The sequence below is a fragment of the Simochromis diagramma genome, unplaced genomic scaffold (genome assembly GCF_900408965.1).
Source record: "Simochromis diagramma unplaced genomic scaffold, fSimDia1.1 OVJJ01000247.1, whole genome shotgun sequence".
Taxonomy (NCBI): domain Eukaryota; kingdom Metazoa; phylum Chordata; class Actinopteri; order Cichliformes; family Cichlidae; genus Simochromis; species Simochromis diagramma.
Window position 1 is genome coordinate 909,157 of NW_024386949.1, and position 13,709 is coordinate 922,865.

Below are 13,709 nucleotides of genomic sequence, written 5' to 3' on the forward strand. Positions count from 1 at the left end.
GTTGAAGGTTGACTGGGAATTCAGGATGGATCCAGGGGAATTTGGCAAGAATATATTTTTATTTTGAAAAACCGCAATTATACCACTGACAGAATCCGATTAGTTCTGTGCATTCTTCCTTTAGAATAGAAGAACCTCTGTTTTTACGTGTTAGATAATCTGAGGGCTAGTTTTAAGTTCTTCTGTATGTTGCGAGGTTAACCTATACGTTTGGGATTAGATTGACTTAAAAGAAAAAAAATATGTATCTTATAAATAAAGCTGTGATAGAACAACAGCTATCCATATTTAGAAAGACATGTTTGTCTGATAATGGTAAATAAAAACAGTTTTGCTCTTTTATTGATTTGATTAGAGGTTTTCTTATTGAGAGTTTAGCCAGAAACCACACAACCACACACATCGGAGAATCCAAACCCAGCTGAAACAAGCAGCCTTTTGCAAATACTGGAGTTTGGGGCTAATTAGTTCTGATAAAACCTGTGGATTGGAAACACACTGCCTGTCTGCCAAACTGTCTCAGCTCCATTTGAAGCTGCTGAATCCAATAAGAAGTGTGAATGACTTTAATTAGTGCTATCACAATGCTGTATTTGCCCATGTTAGCTTATTCTCTTAGAGCTGAGCTCTGAAACTGTTTGCAAACACACACACACACACACTATCCTGTCTATTAGGCCTGTGGTGTGTTGCAGTAATCGCTGGCCCAGCATGATCTTACTGAAACATTGGCACCAGCATTAAGACAAACAGCCCCCTCCCTTTCAAACAAGACGACCCCCTGCTGTGCACTAACAAGACTATAGCAACCACCCTTACCACACACACACATTTTCCCCGTAGTAGTTCTCCTACATGCAAGAAGACACATGCAAATGTGCATGTACAAACATTTTCATGTAGGCCACAGAAACATATTTACATTGTAAGATATAAGGGCAGGAGTTTTTTCATTGCACTGGATTGTGTCTAAATGACAGACAGCATCAAAAAGGAATGTTTCCTTGTGGCCTTCACAACCATTTGTTTACAGAATATTAGTAAAAATTAATTTTATCAAGCTCATCTTCAATGTGAACCAGGAGTTTTGCATGCAAAACTGAGTTTATACTGGTTTCCAATTAAAAACCAGAGAAACTAGTTTGTCCATGTGGCTTTAAACAGCGAATGAGCAAAACTGTTTTGTCTTTAGATTTAGACAAGTTATAATTTGAATGGATCAGGCTCTGATGATTGGGAATATGCTGTATCATCAGCAGCAATGACAGCTCTTTTTTCCTACTTGGACTGGAAGATGTTTGATCCACTGATTAACTTGAAAGATTGTCAATGAAAACCAGCTAAAGTACAGAGCAGGCTTCACTGGGGGAAGACAGCCATATTTTTTTGTTTAATTCATTAATTTGACAACATTAATGAACCGAAAAATCCTGTGAAATTAGTCAAAAAGCTAATTTTCAGAAACTGCCCAGATATTAAAGTAGCATTCTTAAATTCTAACTTAAGAGCTGTGACAGAATAAAGTGATCTGGTGTTGTGTAGGTACAAGATGTAATATTTCCATCCTCTGCAGATGAATCCTGTGAGTCTGCTGAGAATCTGATTTGCTTACTATTTTGGTAATGGCAATCACTACAGCACTGGATGCTCCTTATCATTTGAAGGTAGACGTTATAAATTCAGTAGAAAAAACAGCTAACATTTTAGTTTTCTCCTTCATTTCATGTTGCATTTTTGAGAAAATGAATGATTGAGTCAAGTGTTTTGACCTACAACCCACCACCAAGAGAACAGGCACTAATGTATTAAGTCCACACCCTAATTTGTTCATTTGTATCCTATTAGTTGGCTGTCTGCATTCCTATTTACATTCTTGCATAATGTATTTATTTTTTGATAACTTTTCCTTGTTTGTAAAGGGCGCTGTGACTCTGCGTCTGTGTGTGTCTCTTGGGGGAGTGCAAACAAGGGCAAAGTGATTATAACCCTTCCACCAGGGTGAACATTTTAAACAAACACCTATAGAAGGAAGTCTTGATTGACTTGACTTACTCTTCCTCTCCGCCCAGGCTGAGGGAGTGTCCTCTTCCAGCTCGTATAAAGCCAAACGCTCCCGTGTGTTACAGAGCATGCAGGCAGAGACGCGGTGCTGCACCGACACAAAGGAGAGAGAGAGGGAGGGTAGACTGGAAGTATCCACAGATTTTCAGAAAGTAAAACGCCTGTGTTGGATATCACACGTACTAAACATACTCGCAAACTGCGTGCGCATTAGCATGAGTTTGGCACTTCTCCTGGATTAACTGGACTTGCAGCCTGCTTGCAAAAAGCAAGTTCGCTCTGACTTTGGAGGACAAAACGCGCACAGAAAACAACGATGGATAGGAGCATCCCGGGATGGTGCGTGCTGTTAACCCTGGTTCTGCACGGAACGCGCTGCTTGGCTGCCAAAGAGCTCCAGTGCCAGGAGATCTCCGTACCTCTGTGCAAAGGCATCGGCTACAACTACACCTACATGCCCAACCAGTTCAAACACGACACGCAGGACGAAGCCGGCCTGGAAGTGCACCAGTTCTGGCCGCTGGTGGAAATAAAGTGTTCCCCCGACTTGCGCTTCTTCCTCTGCAGTATGTACACACCGATCTGCCTTGAAGACTACAAGAAGCCGCTGCCACCGTGCAGGAGTGTGTGTGAGCGGGCCAAAGCTGGATGTGCGCCGCTCATGAGACAGTACGGCTTCCCGTGGCCAGACCGGATGAGATGCGACCTGCTGCCCGAACAAGGCAACCAGGACACGCTGTGCATGGACTACAACCGCAGCCAGACCACCACTGTCTCTCCTGTGGTGGCGAAGCCAACCAACCGACCCTTAAAGCCGTACAACACCAAGAAAAAGAGCGGCTATGGTCGTGGGATCCCCGGTAAGCACAAACCAGCAGCGTCTACGTGTGAAACGGGATGCTTCTGCCGTGCGCCCATGGTGCCCGTTACCAGCGACAGCCACCCTCTGCACAACCGCGTCAAAACTGGACAGATCTTGAACTGTGCCATTCCGTGCCACAACCCTTACTTTACACCAGAAGAGAGGACTTTTACTGCCTTTTGGATCGGCCTGTGGTCGGTTCTGTGTTTCATCTCCACTTTTGCAACTGTGGCGACCTTTTTAATTGATATGGAGAGGTTTAAGTACCCGGAGCGCCCCATCATATTCCTCTCCGCCTGCTACATGTTCGTGTCAGTTGGATATATTGTCAGACTGATCGCTGGACACGAAGAAGTGGCCTGCAATAGAGAAAACGGCGGAGAATACATTCACTATGAAACCACTGGTCCTGCTCTTTGTACCATCGTTTTTCTGCTGATCTACTTCTTTGGCATGGCCAGCTCGATCTGGTGGGTGATTCTGTCCCTCACTTGGTTTCTCGCTGCAGGTATGAAGTGGGGTAACGAGGCAATAGCCAGTTACTCACAGTACTTTCATTTAGCCGCCTGGCTCATTCCCAGCATGAAGTCCATCGCGGTTCTGGCTCTGAGCTCAGTGGACGGGGACTCCGTAGCCGGGATTTGCTATGTAGGCAACCAGAATTTGGACAACTTGCGGGGCTTTGTGTTGGCACCGCTGGTTATCTACCTGTTCATCGGTACCATGTTTCTGCTGGCCGGCTTCGTCTCGCTGTTCAGGATCAGGAGTGTTATCAAACAAGGAGGCACAAAAACTGATAAACTGGAGAGGCTGATGATCAGGATAGGAGTTTTCACTGTTTTATATACAGTCCCGGCCACTGTCATAGTGGCGTGTTACTTTTACGAGCAGCATAACAAGCAGACGTGGGAAATTACGCACAACTGTACGTGCATGACGGACCCGAACAGGCAGAGGCCAGACTATGCTGTGTTTATGCTGAAATACTTCATGTGCCTCCTGGTGGGTATCACGTCGGGAGCTTGGATCTGGTCCGGGAAGACCTTGGACTCCTGGAGGACTTTTTGCACGCGGTGCTGCTGGGGTAGTAAAGCCTCAGCGGGCTCCATGTACAGTGACGTGAGCACTGGACTGACCTGGAGGTCTGGGACGGCCAGTTCCGTCTCCTGCCCCAAACAGATGCCACTTTCCCGGGTTTGATCAGGTGGATTGGACGCCCAGTTGCCCAATCTCATGTCATTTGACACTAAAGACTTAAAAGCAGCTTTCTGGGGGCAATGTGTCATAGAGAATGATTTTTGTTTTGTTTTTAATGGGTAAATTATTAAACGTCAGTCCCCAAACTGCTAGTTAAAGTCAAACTTTGTTCCTGAGCACTCCCCTAATGTGAAAGTTTAATGGATTTATGCTCCGGTTTGCTTATAAAACTTAGATCAGTTTGACTTATGGAAAGTGCTCTTCCCTTGCCTTCTTCCAGTGACGTCCAGGGGTTTTGAATAGAGGGTTTGAGAGGGGGAGGGGTGACTAATTGTGTTGGGATTGTCCATCAGCGTGTTGTAATTAGCACATTAATGAGCGCCTAATGGCTTCTCTTTAAATAATGAGACTGTCAGCAGCAGAACAATGTACCTGGCACGAAGAATGCAGAGTCTTATCTGGGCTTAATTGAATGCACACAGCTGACAAGATCCCCCTTGTCGATAGGTTATATGGTATATCTGAGTATCTCCTTATTCTCACTGCAAAGAGCCGCTGTGTCTTAAACACAATATTCACAATGAGACTGTTCTGCTAGAAATGAGGCCATTGCTGGGCTGTTTTGTCTACAAGATGGATTTATGCGTACATTAATCAATGCCTTAATACTGCCTCGTACGGGTTGCATTTGCGCATAAAGTGTATTTATATAATTATTGGTGTACATACATTGTACATTTGTACATTGAATTTTACGAGACTGTAAATATATATATAATTTCCATTTTGATAGAAGATTTTATTTTGAGAATAAAACAACTTTTATTGAACGTTTACTCGTGCTTCCTGGTTATTCTCAATACTTGTTTCTCCTGGAATCTGACACTGTCAAACTGTGTATTTCTTAGTTTTTGTTTTTAAGTTGTTGATGCAATTCATGCCTTGAAGCAGCATCTCAGTATTCAGACTAATGAGCAGAGTGCGCAAGGTGCTAAAGTCTCAGCATCTCTGTGCGCAATGGCTGAGCTACGACAGCTGTAGTTTCATTTATATTTAACTAAAACATGTAAATTGCTTTTGTAGTCACGTGGGATAAGCTCTATTAAGCGTCCCTGGTGCTGCAGATTTACATGCTGTGAGACGAGGAGAACAATATCGGCACGGCAATGGTGAAACTACAGGTGGTCTTCTTAGTTTAAAGCCCCCTGCGCTTAAGATTTGTTATTAACTGTTGACTTCTGTTCTCTGTCGAGCTTAATGTCTCACATTTTACTTTATCCCACATAGATCGCCCAGTCTTCAGTTATTCGTTTTTGGAACAGCGGTAGTGGAAGAGGGACATTTGTTATTCCCGGTGTTATTTTTGGTTTGGCCATCAGAAGTTAAAGAAGAAACCGTCTGTTAAGCCAGGACAAAAAAAATGCTTATTATAAGAGATTTAAGCTGAAGGCTCACATAACTCTTAATAAGATGGATCATTTACAAATGTGATGACCGAGGCTTCTAATTAAGACGTCAGAGAGGAGAGACAGATTTGAAACTCTCTCCATCGTGATCACGTCTCTGCAGTGTGTGGTCCGCTTATCCTGTTGAACACCATCACCCCATTGTGGTTCTATTTGTGTCCATAATTTGGAAAAGGAAAAAAAATGATTCCTGTTCTCCAGCATGATAAATCCACACGCTATTCATAAACTCAACTGTTACAGCAAAACCTTATGTGTTCAAAATTTGGGGGAAAATTGTACTTCGCTAAGAACGAGGGAAATGATAATAAAATGCCGCCATCTTCTGGTCAAATTATTAAAAGCTGTCAGCCATCAGTGACTCACAAAGCACAAAACTAACAGTAGCAGCTACAAATTAGTTTAATTTAACATAAAGCCTGAAAAACCTTCGTTTAATCTGAGAGTATGAAGATATGGCTCAACTCTTATGTAAGATAATGCCTCTAAAAACAATCTGTCATCTTAATGAAGATCCTTTCAAAAATTTCCATTTCCTTTTTCCCAAACACTCCCAGTTAAAGCTGTAAAGTTTCCATACATCACAAATCATATGGAAAATTAAATTAAATACATATTTTACGAATTTTCAAATCAAAAATAAGGAGAACAGTTGTCTTCACCTATTAAGTGGTCAGTGATTTATTTATTTATTTATTTTTGTGAATATGTTTTTATTCTGTTTATGGGGTTTGTTTTATTACTATTTTTAGGTAAACATATGGACATTTCTGACTCCAACGTTAAATGGCTTTTAAGTGACCTGATTCTGTCTGCACACAGGGCATCAGTTCGAATCACTTATTTCCTACAGAGGCCATTTTGACATGTTTCAATTTGTCTCAGAACAAATTGCTCTGCCACTACTTGTTAGGCATGAGACAAGTTTGCTTCCTCTTCCCGTGGTGTGTGTATATTTATGTTGTGGCAGGGGGGTTGGGCATGCTCCCTTAAGCCCACAAGCAAAAAATCAACAGAGGAAATGGGTCGAGAGGTCGTGCCCGATCCATCTCCTTCTAACATAAACAAGACGCTGACTTGCCAGTTCAGCTCATCGCAGCCAGATCCTATTGGTAAAACCCAGAGAGCCCAACTCGTCTTAGTTTCCTCCAATTAGGATCTTCGTGAATGCAGTCTTTGTATAATGACCTAATTCGATGTCAAACTGTGACTGGTTGGGAATAAATCATGTTAAGATGTCTGAATGGCTTATATGGGCTGTTAAAGGTCACATAGCAATAGGAACCTTTAATTTCATAGAGTATACAGAGCTGGGGGGAGAGCATTTAGCTTTCATTATCAACCATTGTCATGTCAGGGCTGATTTACAATGCAGTCTTAAGCAAACAGTGCTAACTGACAGGTCTGTGATGGACGGAGGATCTCACTGCTTTCTGTCTCAGAGCATGCTAGAACAAATGCCACATTACTCTGAAAAGAAGTGTTTAAGGAAAAAGAATGACTTAAAAATAATAATAATAAATAGCTGCATGAGAAGTTTGACAAGCCAATGTGGCCAAATGAAAACCTGCTTTCTAAGCTCTAAAGTGTCATAAAATTAGCCCACTGATATTCTAATAAGCTTATAAGAAATAATTTTTAATACCACTAGGTAAAAGTGAATGTTTTTTTATTTATCTGTGTAGTTTTTGACAGGATTACATAAATGCTATTAAGACCCATCAAGTTTACTCTACCTGCATTTTTTTAAAATCGCAAATGCCTACATGTCAAGTTATGCGAGGTGAAGGGTGCAGAGGTCACAGGTCAGAGGTCATATTTGTCTGGCATTCTGTGCGGGGGCAAAAAGATCAGCCCACTAAATAATTATTAGCTGTAACTTGATCGCTTTGGACATATCTGATTGTGCAGAATGGATTCCTCCAGTAAATGTCTTAATGATTAAAACATCCACTTTGTTTTAGATGTTTTTAATTTTTTATTTTATTTTCATTTTTCTTACAAGCAGGGACAGAGTGAGCAAAGATTATCTTTCACTTGAAAAGCAGAGTTATGACAAGGGTTAATAGAATATGATTGATGTGGGCATTTGCCGTAAAGTTTATGGTTCATTAAAAAGTGTAGGTGCTAGCACTTTTGGATCTCTAATACAAACATGAATCCAAAACAGAGTCCGAGATGCAGAGTAACAAACAATGCAAATGGAAAGATAACACAGAGGGAAAGAGGCAGGCAGGAAATCAGTACGATGCAACAAGGGAGCACAGGTAAGAGAAGGTTACTTATACACACAAGGGGATGAGAGAGGTGGAGAAAACCAGAACATGGGAACACTAGACACCAGCAATCTGAAAATGCAGGATTACTACAAGTAAAAAAAACTCAACCTACAACAGAGATAAAACAAAAGGGTTGAAATAATAAATGAAACGCAAACTTGGGAAACAAACTGAAGCTTTTTAATAATAAACAGGATTCAAAATGACACGACAAATAACGCTTTAGAAGAAAAGGGGCTTCTAAGTGTTTATGCTTTAGAAGAAATGATAATTGCATCAAGGTCCTTTTTAATGATGTACATAAAGCATAAGCTTTGCTCACAGCACAAGCCAGGGAAATGCTGGCTGAAACATTTTCTCCTTTTCCAAAAGATTTTCATGTGTTTGCTGAAATTAATTCGTGAGCTTTTTTGTCTTCTGCTTCGGCTCTTTAATAAGCTAATCTGCAGACAAGAAGCCACAGCTACTGTAAGAAAACACCTGAAAGCTATTCAACATTTCTTCACATAGGCTCGTTGTCTCTCTCTCTCTCTCTTTTATTTATTTATTTATTTATTTATTTATTTATTTATTTATTTATTTACTCTCCAATCCCTGTATCAAGAACATCAAAGGGGGCATGATAGATTTTCTCTTTCTCTGTATAGTCATCAGGGACAACCTTATCCTCCCATTCATCTCAGCTACATCCTCATAGGTGAGAAGGGTGCTGAGGGATCAATATTTTTGATGCCTCTGACATCTTCTCTGATGTGCTGCTGTGGTCAATGTTGAGTTTTCCCTCTTACTTCTCAATCTCCTCCGTCTGTCACCCATGAGATCCGACTGCGTTATAACACCGGAGGCGCTCGCAGGTTGACGCGTCAACTCCAGCTGAGGATCGATGAGGAGTCTAAGTGTCAACTCTTAATTCTCTGCTTTGTACTGATATACAACACAGACTCCACAAAAGAAGAACTTGGTTTCAGAATTAAACATTTAACAATGAACGAAATATGCTTTTTTTTTTTTATTAAAAAATGGAAACTGACCAGAGCTTTAATCAAAGAAATAATGGATCATACTTACATGGAAATGTAAGCATTAGTTATGTTTTATCAATCATTACAATCTTGTATATGATTTACTTTTATAGGTGTTGAACTAAATTGAATTGAGTTGAGTTAAAAATTTGAATTGACGCTCACTCCTTTGTCCTGTTGGCTGTGTTTCTCCTTCCTTGACCAGAAGGTGGCAGTAAAAGCAGTAATCAGCAAACTATTAAAGAAAATCATTGAGCTGTAACTATTAAATAATCACCCATGACATTGAACCCAAAACCAGAAGTATATAAAGACATTCATGGGTTTCCATTGATAAAGTTCTGTGCATGGCTTCATTGTGACTAATTCCACATGCACAAGCCAGCACTAAAAGAATTTTTCCCTGATTTGGTTGAGAAGAAATTCATTGACCGCAAAGTTCATAATGACAGTGTCCATGTTGTTGGGCCTGAGTGAGAATAACTGTGTGCAGCAAGGTTCCTAAATCTGGAGAAATGCCTACAGTAAGGAAATAAGAGATGTCCAGCTATCGCATATCAGCATAATGCGTAGATGTCCACATACTTTTGCTTTAATCACATTTTTTATGGAGTTTTAGACACTTCTGTAAAAAGTTCTGTGTATAAACATCTTTTAATAATAATTTTAATGCCGATGGATGAACAGACGAACGGACGGGTGGATGGATGGATGGATAATAATGGCCAACAACAGACATTGGTCTACAATGAATCTGGGTTAACACAGGTGTGGGTCACCAGGTTAGCTGGTCTGACCTGTGAACCAACACCAGTGACAGTGCAGTCCTTTGTCAGAGCACCCAGCCGATGACGTGCCAGCCTCCTAATACTGCTTTGTGTTTTAGTTGCCCCAAATAGCACAGCAGCACAATGAGAAGAGCACGAGGCATGTGTTAAGGAGTCATGCAACACTGTAGGTGCTCCATTGTTTTGTTCACAGTCACTGATTTAAACAGACTGAGCTCAGTAATTACATAGAACTACTGCATGACAATGGACAGTAAATGTTTCTTTGAATTTAAAATGGTGGTTCGCACTGTTGCTTCACAGCAAGAAGGTCCTGGGTTCAAATCCACAGAAAGGATGAGGCCTTTGCGTGTGGGTACTCCAGCTTCTAGGAGTTTAGGATAACTGGTGACTCTAAATTGCCCATAGGTGTGAATGTGAGTGCCCCTCTGTGTTGGCGCTGTGGCAGACTGGCAACGTGTCCAGGGTGTACCCTGCTTCTTGTCCTATGGGGCTGGGATAGGCTGCCAATCTGAATTAGATGAGCAAATAAAGATGGATGGAAAGTCATCAAAGTTTTGTTTTTCAGCACAAGTTTAGATATTTATATGGCGGAAATGTCACATAACTGTGTTTAAAAATGACTTCACACAGAAATTGTCTAAGTGCACAAAGAAACCAACAGTTCTTACTGTGAGACAAATAATAAAAGACGCACAACAAATAATCAGTTACTCACGGGAGAGAGTAGATTACTCAAATGCTGAAACAACAGCAATGTAAAGCCTGACATTCACAGAAAACATTCATCAAGTGCCCATCAACTACTCCTGTACTCTGTTGATGTTCTCCTTCATTAGAAACAAACTGTGCGCCTTTACTGTCAGAAAAAAGCAACGAATAGATCTAATGTGTCATGATGGCATTATTTCATCTTTTTAGCAGCAGCACTCCCTGACCTGCACGTTAAAATGTAAAGGTTTGCTTTGCATGTTGAGCTGATCATGTTTGATGGAGGTGACTAGGCTGAAGTCTGATGTAACCTGAGCAGGGTTAGCTTAAGTCAGGTCATGGCGAGGTCATCAGCTGGTCATATGAGAGGTCAGAAGTCAGGTTGGTGTGCATTGGTTGTGGCTGCTAGACGCACTGCCAGACACAGTAATCCAGACAACAGCTGAGCACTGTTACCGCTACTTTATTAAGGTCAGCCTCGATGAAGCAGTCGGGGATTTTTTCCTTACTTATTTTGAACGCCTCCTTTTCTCATAATGAAACACAAATAGCGCAGGGTGTAAAATAAACATGCTCAGACCTGCCATGACTGTTTCATAGAGTTAACAGTGAATTTTGTCGTATCAAGATGGCTTTGATTCTTAGAATTTAGCTTTTTTTTTCGTCATGAAAGAAATGTATTTATTTCTAATATGTAGCTGCTCAACATGTAACATTTGACATGCTGAAATACAAAATCTGCACTGTGTGTTTTAAAGCAGCATTAAATGATTTTGAGCCACTTGGAGGAAATTGAAGAAAATGTAAAGCAAAACTCTGACACATTATGTTCTTTTAATGTTGGCATGATGTACATGTTAGTTAGCATTTGTGTTTACATGTATAGAGAAGCACTACAGCATGGTTAGGACCGTTTTCCTTCTCCTTTTAGCTCTGGTGTTAATCTCCAACAATATCTGTATTCATTAGTAGAAACACAACTTTAGGTTACTAGCTGGTAACTCTATTCTTCTGCAAAATTAAAAGGATAAACACATTTTATGAGAGTGGAGTGGTCATCAAATCAAAACAACATGCTAAAAGATAATAAAAACGTTCTGTAGAGCTGGAGGAAGCTGCAGGGCTCTCGCTATGAGGTCCCTATTTCAGAATTTACAGTATTTTATCAACTGTAAATTTTATTAGTCCATAATTCCCAGAACTTCCTGGTAAAGAAGAATTTATTTATTCACATCTAGCAAAATATTTGGTTTTGTTAATGAGGTAAATGTGTGTGCAGGGCCAATAATGAACAGCCACGGTCAGCCAATTAGACCCATGCTCTCTTGTCTTGAGAGCCGTCGTTACGACACTGCCGGATTGGTGTTGTTGCTCTGGGGTTCGTTGGTGATCCCTTGTCTGTTTGAGAGAACAGTGGAGGTTTTAAGTGGTGCTGAGGGGCAAAGTGAGATGACACTGAAGTGCTTGTTGGTGACCGAGGCATCACCTCTTTGCCATCTGTATTTTCTGGCCTCTTGTCATTAGCTGCACTAGTTCTAACCGTGGTCCCAACACTCGCCTTCGTTTGAAAAAGTCCACTATTTGGCACAACTCCATCAGCAGGTTTTTCATCTCTGAGGCCATTCACCTTTGAGCTTCCACTTGGGCTGGATCGTCTGGTTAAAAGAATATCAGTGTCTTCTGTCACAGTTGCCACTCTAAACATGCTGTTTTGCTCTCTATTACTTATCTCCTCCATCAGCATCTCCCTCTTCCTCCTCCACCTCAGCATTGCTTTCACAGAGTTCACCAAATCAACCAAACTTAACAGGACTGATAAAAACGCAACGCAGAGCATGAAGTTGAGCATGAAGTTCTTTTCTGTTGGTCTGGATATGTAGCATTCAACTCCAGATGTGCAGGGAGCCTCATAACAGAGGAAACTCTTAGGAATCGACAAACCAAAGAGAAAGAACTGGGCTGCGCTAAAAATAGCTTCTAGAAGAATTCGTAGAATTATAACTATGAAGTAAGCGCCGTAGAAGCGTGGCGCTCCCACGCATGACCTCCCGAGTGGGAGGTCATGAAGCAGGGCTTTATGCGAGGACGACTCTCTCGAGGATTCTGAATTCTCGCTGCAAGGCGAGCCTCCTCGACTCCTGCCCCAGTAGAAACCTCCAAAATAGGGACATGACAAAACTTTGTGCATGATGTAGGTGGCAAACATCAAATGGGGAAGACCGAGAAGAGTAAGGTGGAAGAGCCAGAGACGGAGGACAGAGACGGGAGCAAATAGATCAAAGCACACGTTAGAGCAGCCTGGCTGCATGGTGTTACAGTTAAATCTGTCCTGTTCGTCACTAAAGAGCGTGAAGCCGGCCAGGAGGAGGACAAGCAGACGGAAAACCAACATCAGTATCCACCAGGTTTTGCCTGTAATGGAGATGGTGAATATGTGTGAATATGTGCTATCAAATCTTTTCAATGCCTAATAAGAAGCTGTATTTTTATTAAGTAAAGTTAAATACAGTTAAATAAGCATATAATGCATTAATGTTAGTAATTTAAAAATAATAGCAACAGTAAATTGTCACAGGAAATCCTTGTGTCGTGTTAGAGTGATAAATCATTATAAAGCACCCGCTTATACACAAATAATTCATGAAAACGTTTTAATGATTTCACTCGTTAATTTGAATATTCTGCCACACCGACTTACCAATAAAGGACACATTTTGATTTATAGTGATGAAGAATATCTCTTTTGCCCCCATCATCCTCATTCAACGCCTCTTTTAAACTGGCAAGTCCGACTTCTGATGATGTTTCGAGGTGATGTCCCCCGAGCTGCTCTCTCCTTTAACTTGCTTCTAAAATCACAATGCTGATCGTCAGCGCTTCCCACTAAACACACTGACCTCTAACGCGCTGATAGTGCCTCTTACCCCTGTCTGCAGAGCACAGGACCTGCGGAGAGAGCTATTCTTACCGTGCTGCCATCAAAGCATTGTTGGGATGTCTAGGTAGGCCTACAAGTCAACTTTACTGGAAACTGGCCGTCACACTCACACATGGCCAGGTTTGTTATCTGTTAATCATCCGCTAAAGTGAAAACAGGCAGTCACACCACAAAATAATTAATTTGATACTAATTAGATAACACCGGAAGCATAATTACAACATGACCATAAAAACATAAAAAATAATTAAAGGACAACGACTTATCAAACGAGAATATTTTGTTTTAATTAAAAACACAAATCAGTCACATCCATAAATAACTTAAATTTAACCTGTTTCAGTTTTTGAACTCTTTACACACTGTACAAAGTTAATTTCCAAAA

General features: G+C 41.1%; 1 protein-coding gene across 6 annotated transcripts in view; it reads left to right on the forward strand.

Moving 5' to 3' along the window:
- Positions 1–13,709, forward strand: part of LOC120737654 (frizzled-8-like) — a 57,209-nt gene that overhangs the window by 5,069 nt on the left and 38,431 nt on the right. For 3 of the 6 annotated variants that reach the window (XM_040038484.1, XM_040038488.1, XM_040038487.1), the window contains one exon: positions 2,070–4,956. The exons of 2 other annotated variants lie outside the window; for them this stretch is intronic. In XM_040038484.1, coding sequence (XP_039894418.1) covers positions 2,378–4,123 — 1,746 coding nt within the window. In that variant the 5' untranslated portion in view covers positions 2,070–2,377 and the 3' untranslated portion in view covers positions 4,124–4,956. Of the gene's footprint in view, positions 1–2,069; positions 4,957–13,709 lie in introns of those variants that run through there. One more of the 6 variants, XM_040038485.1, reaches the window with a different exon arrangement.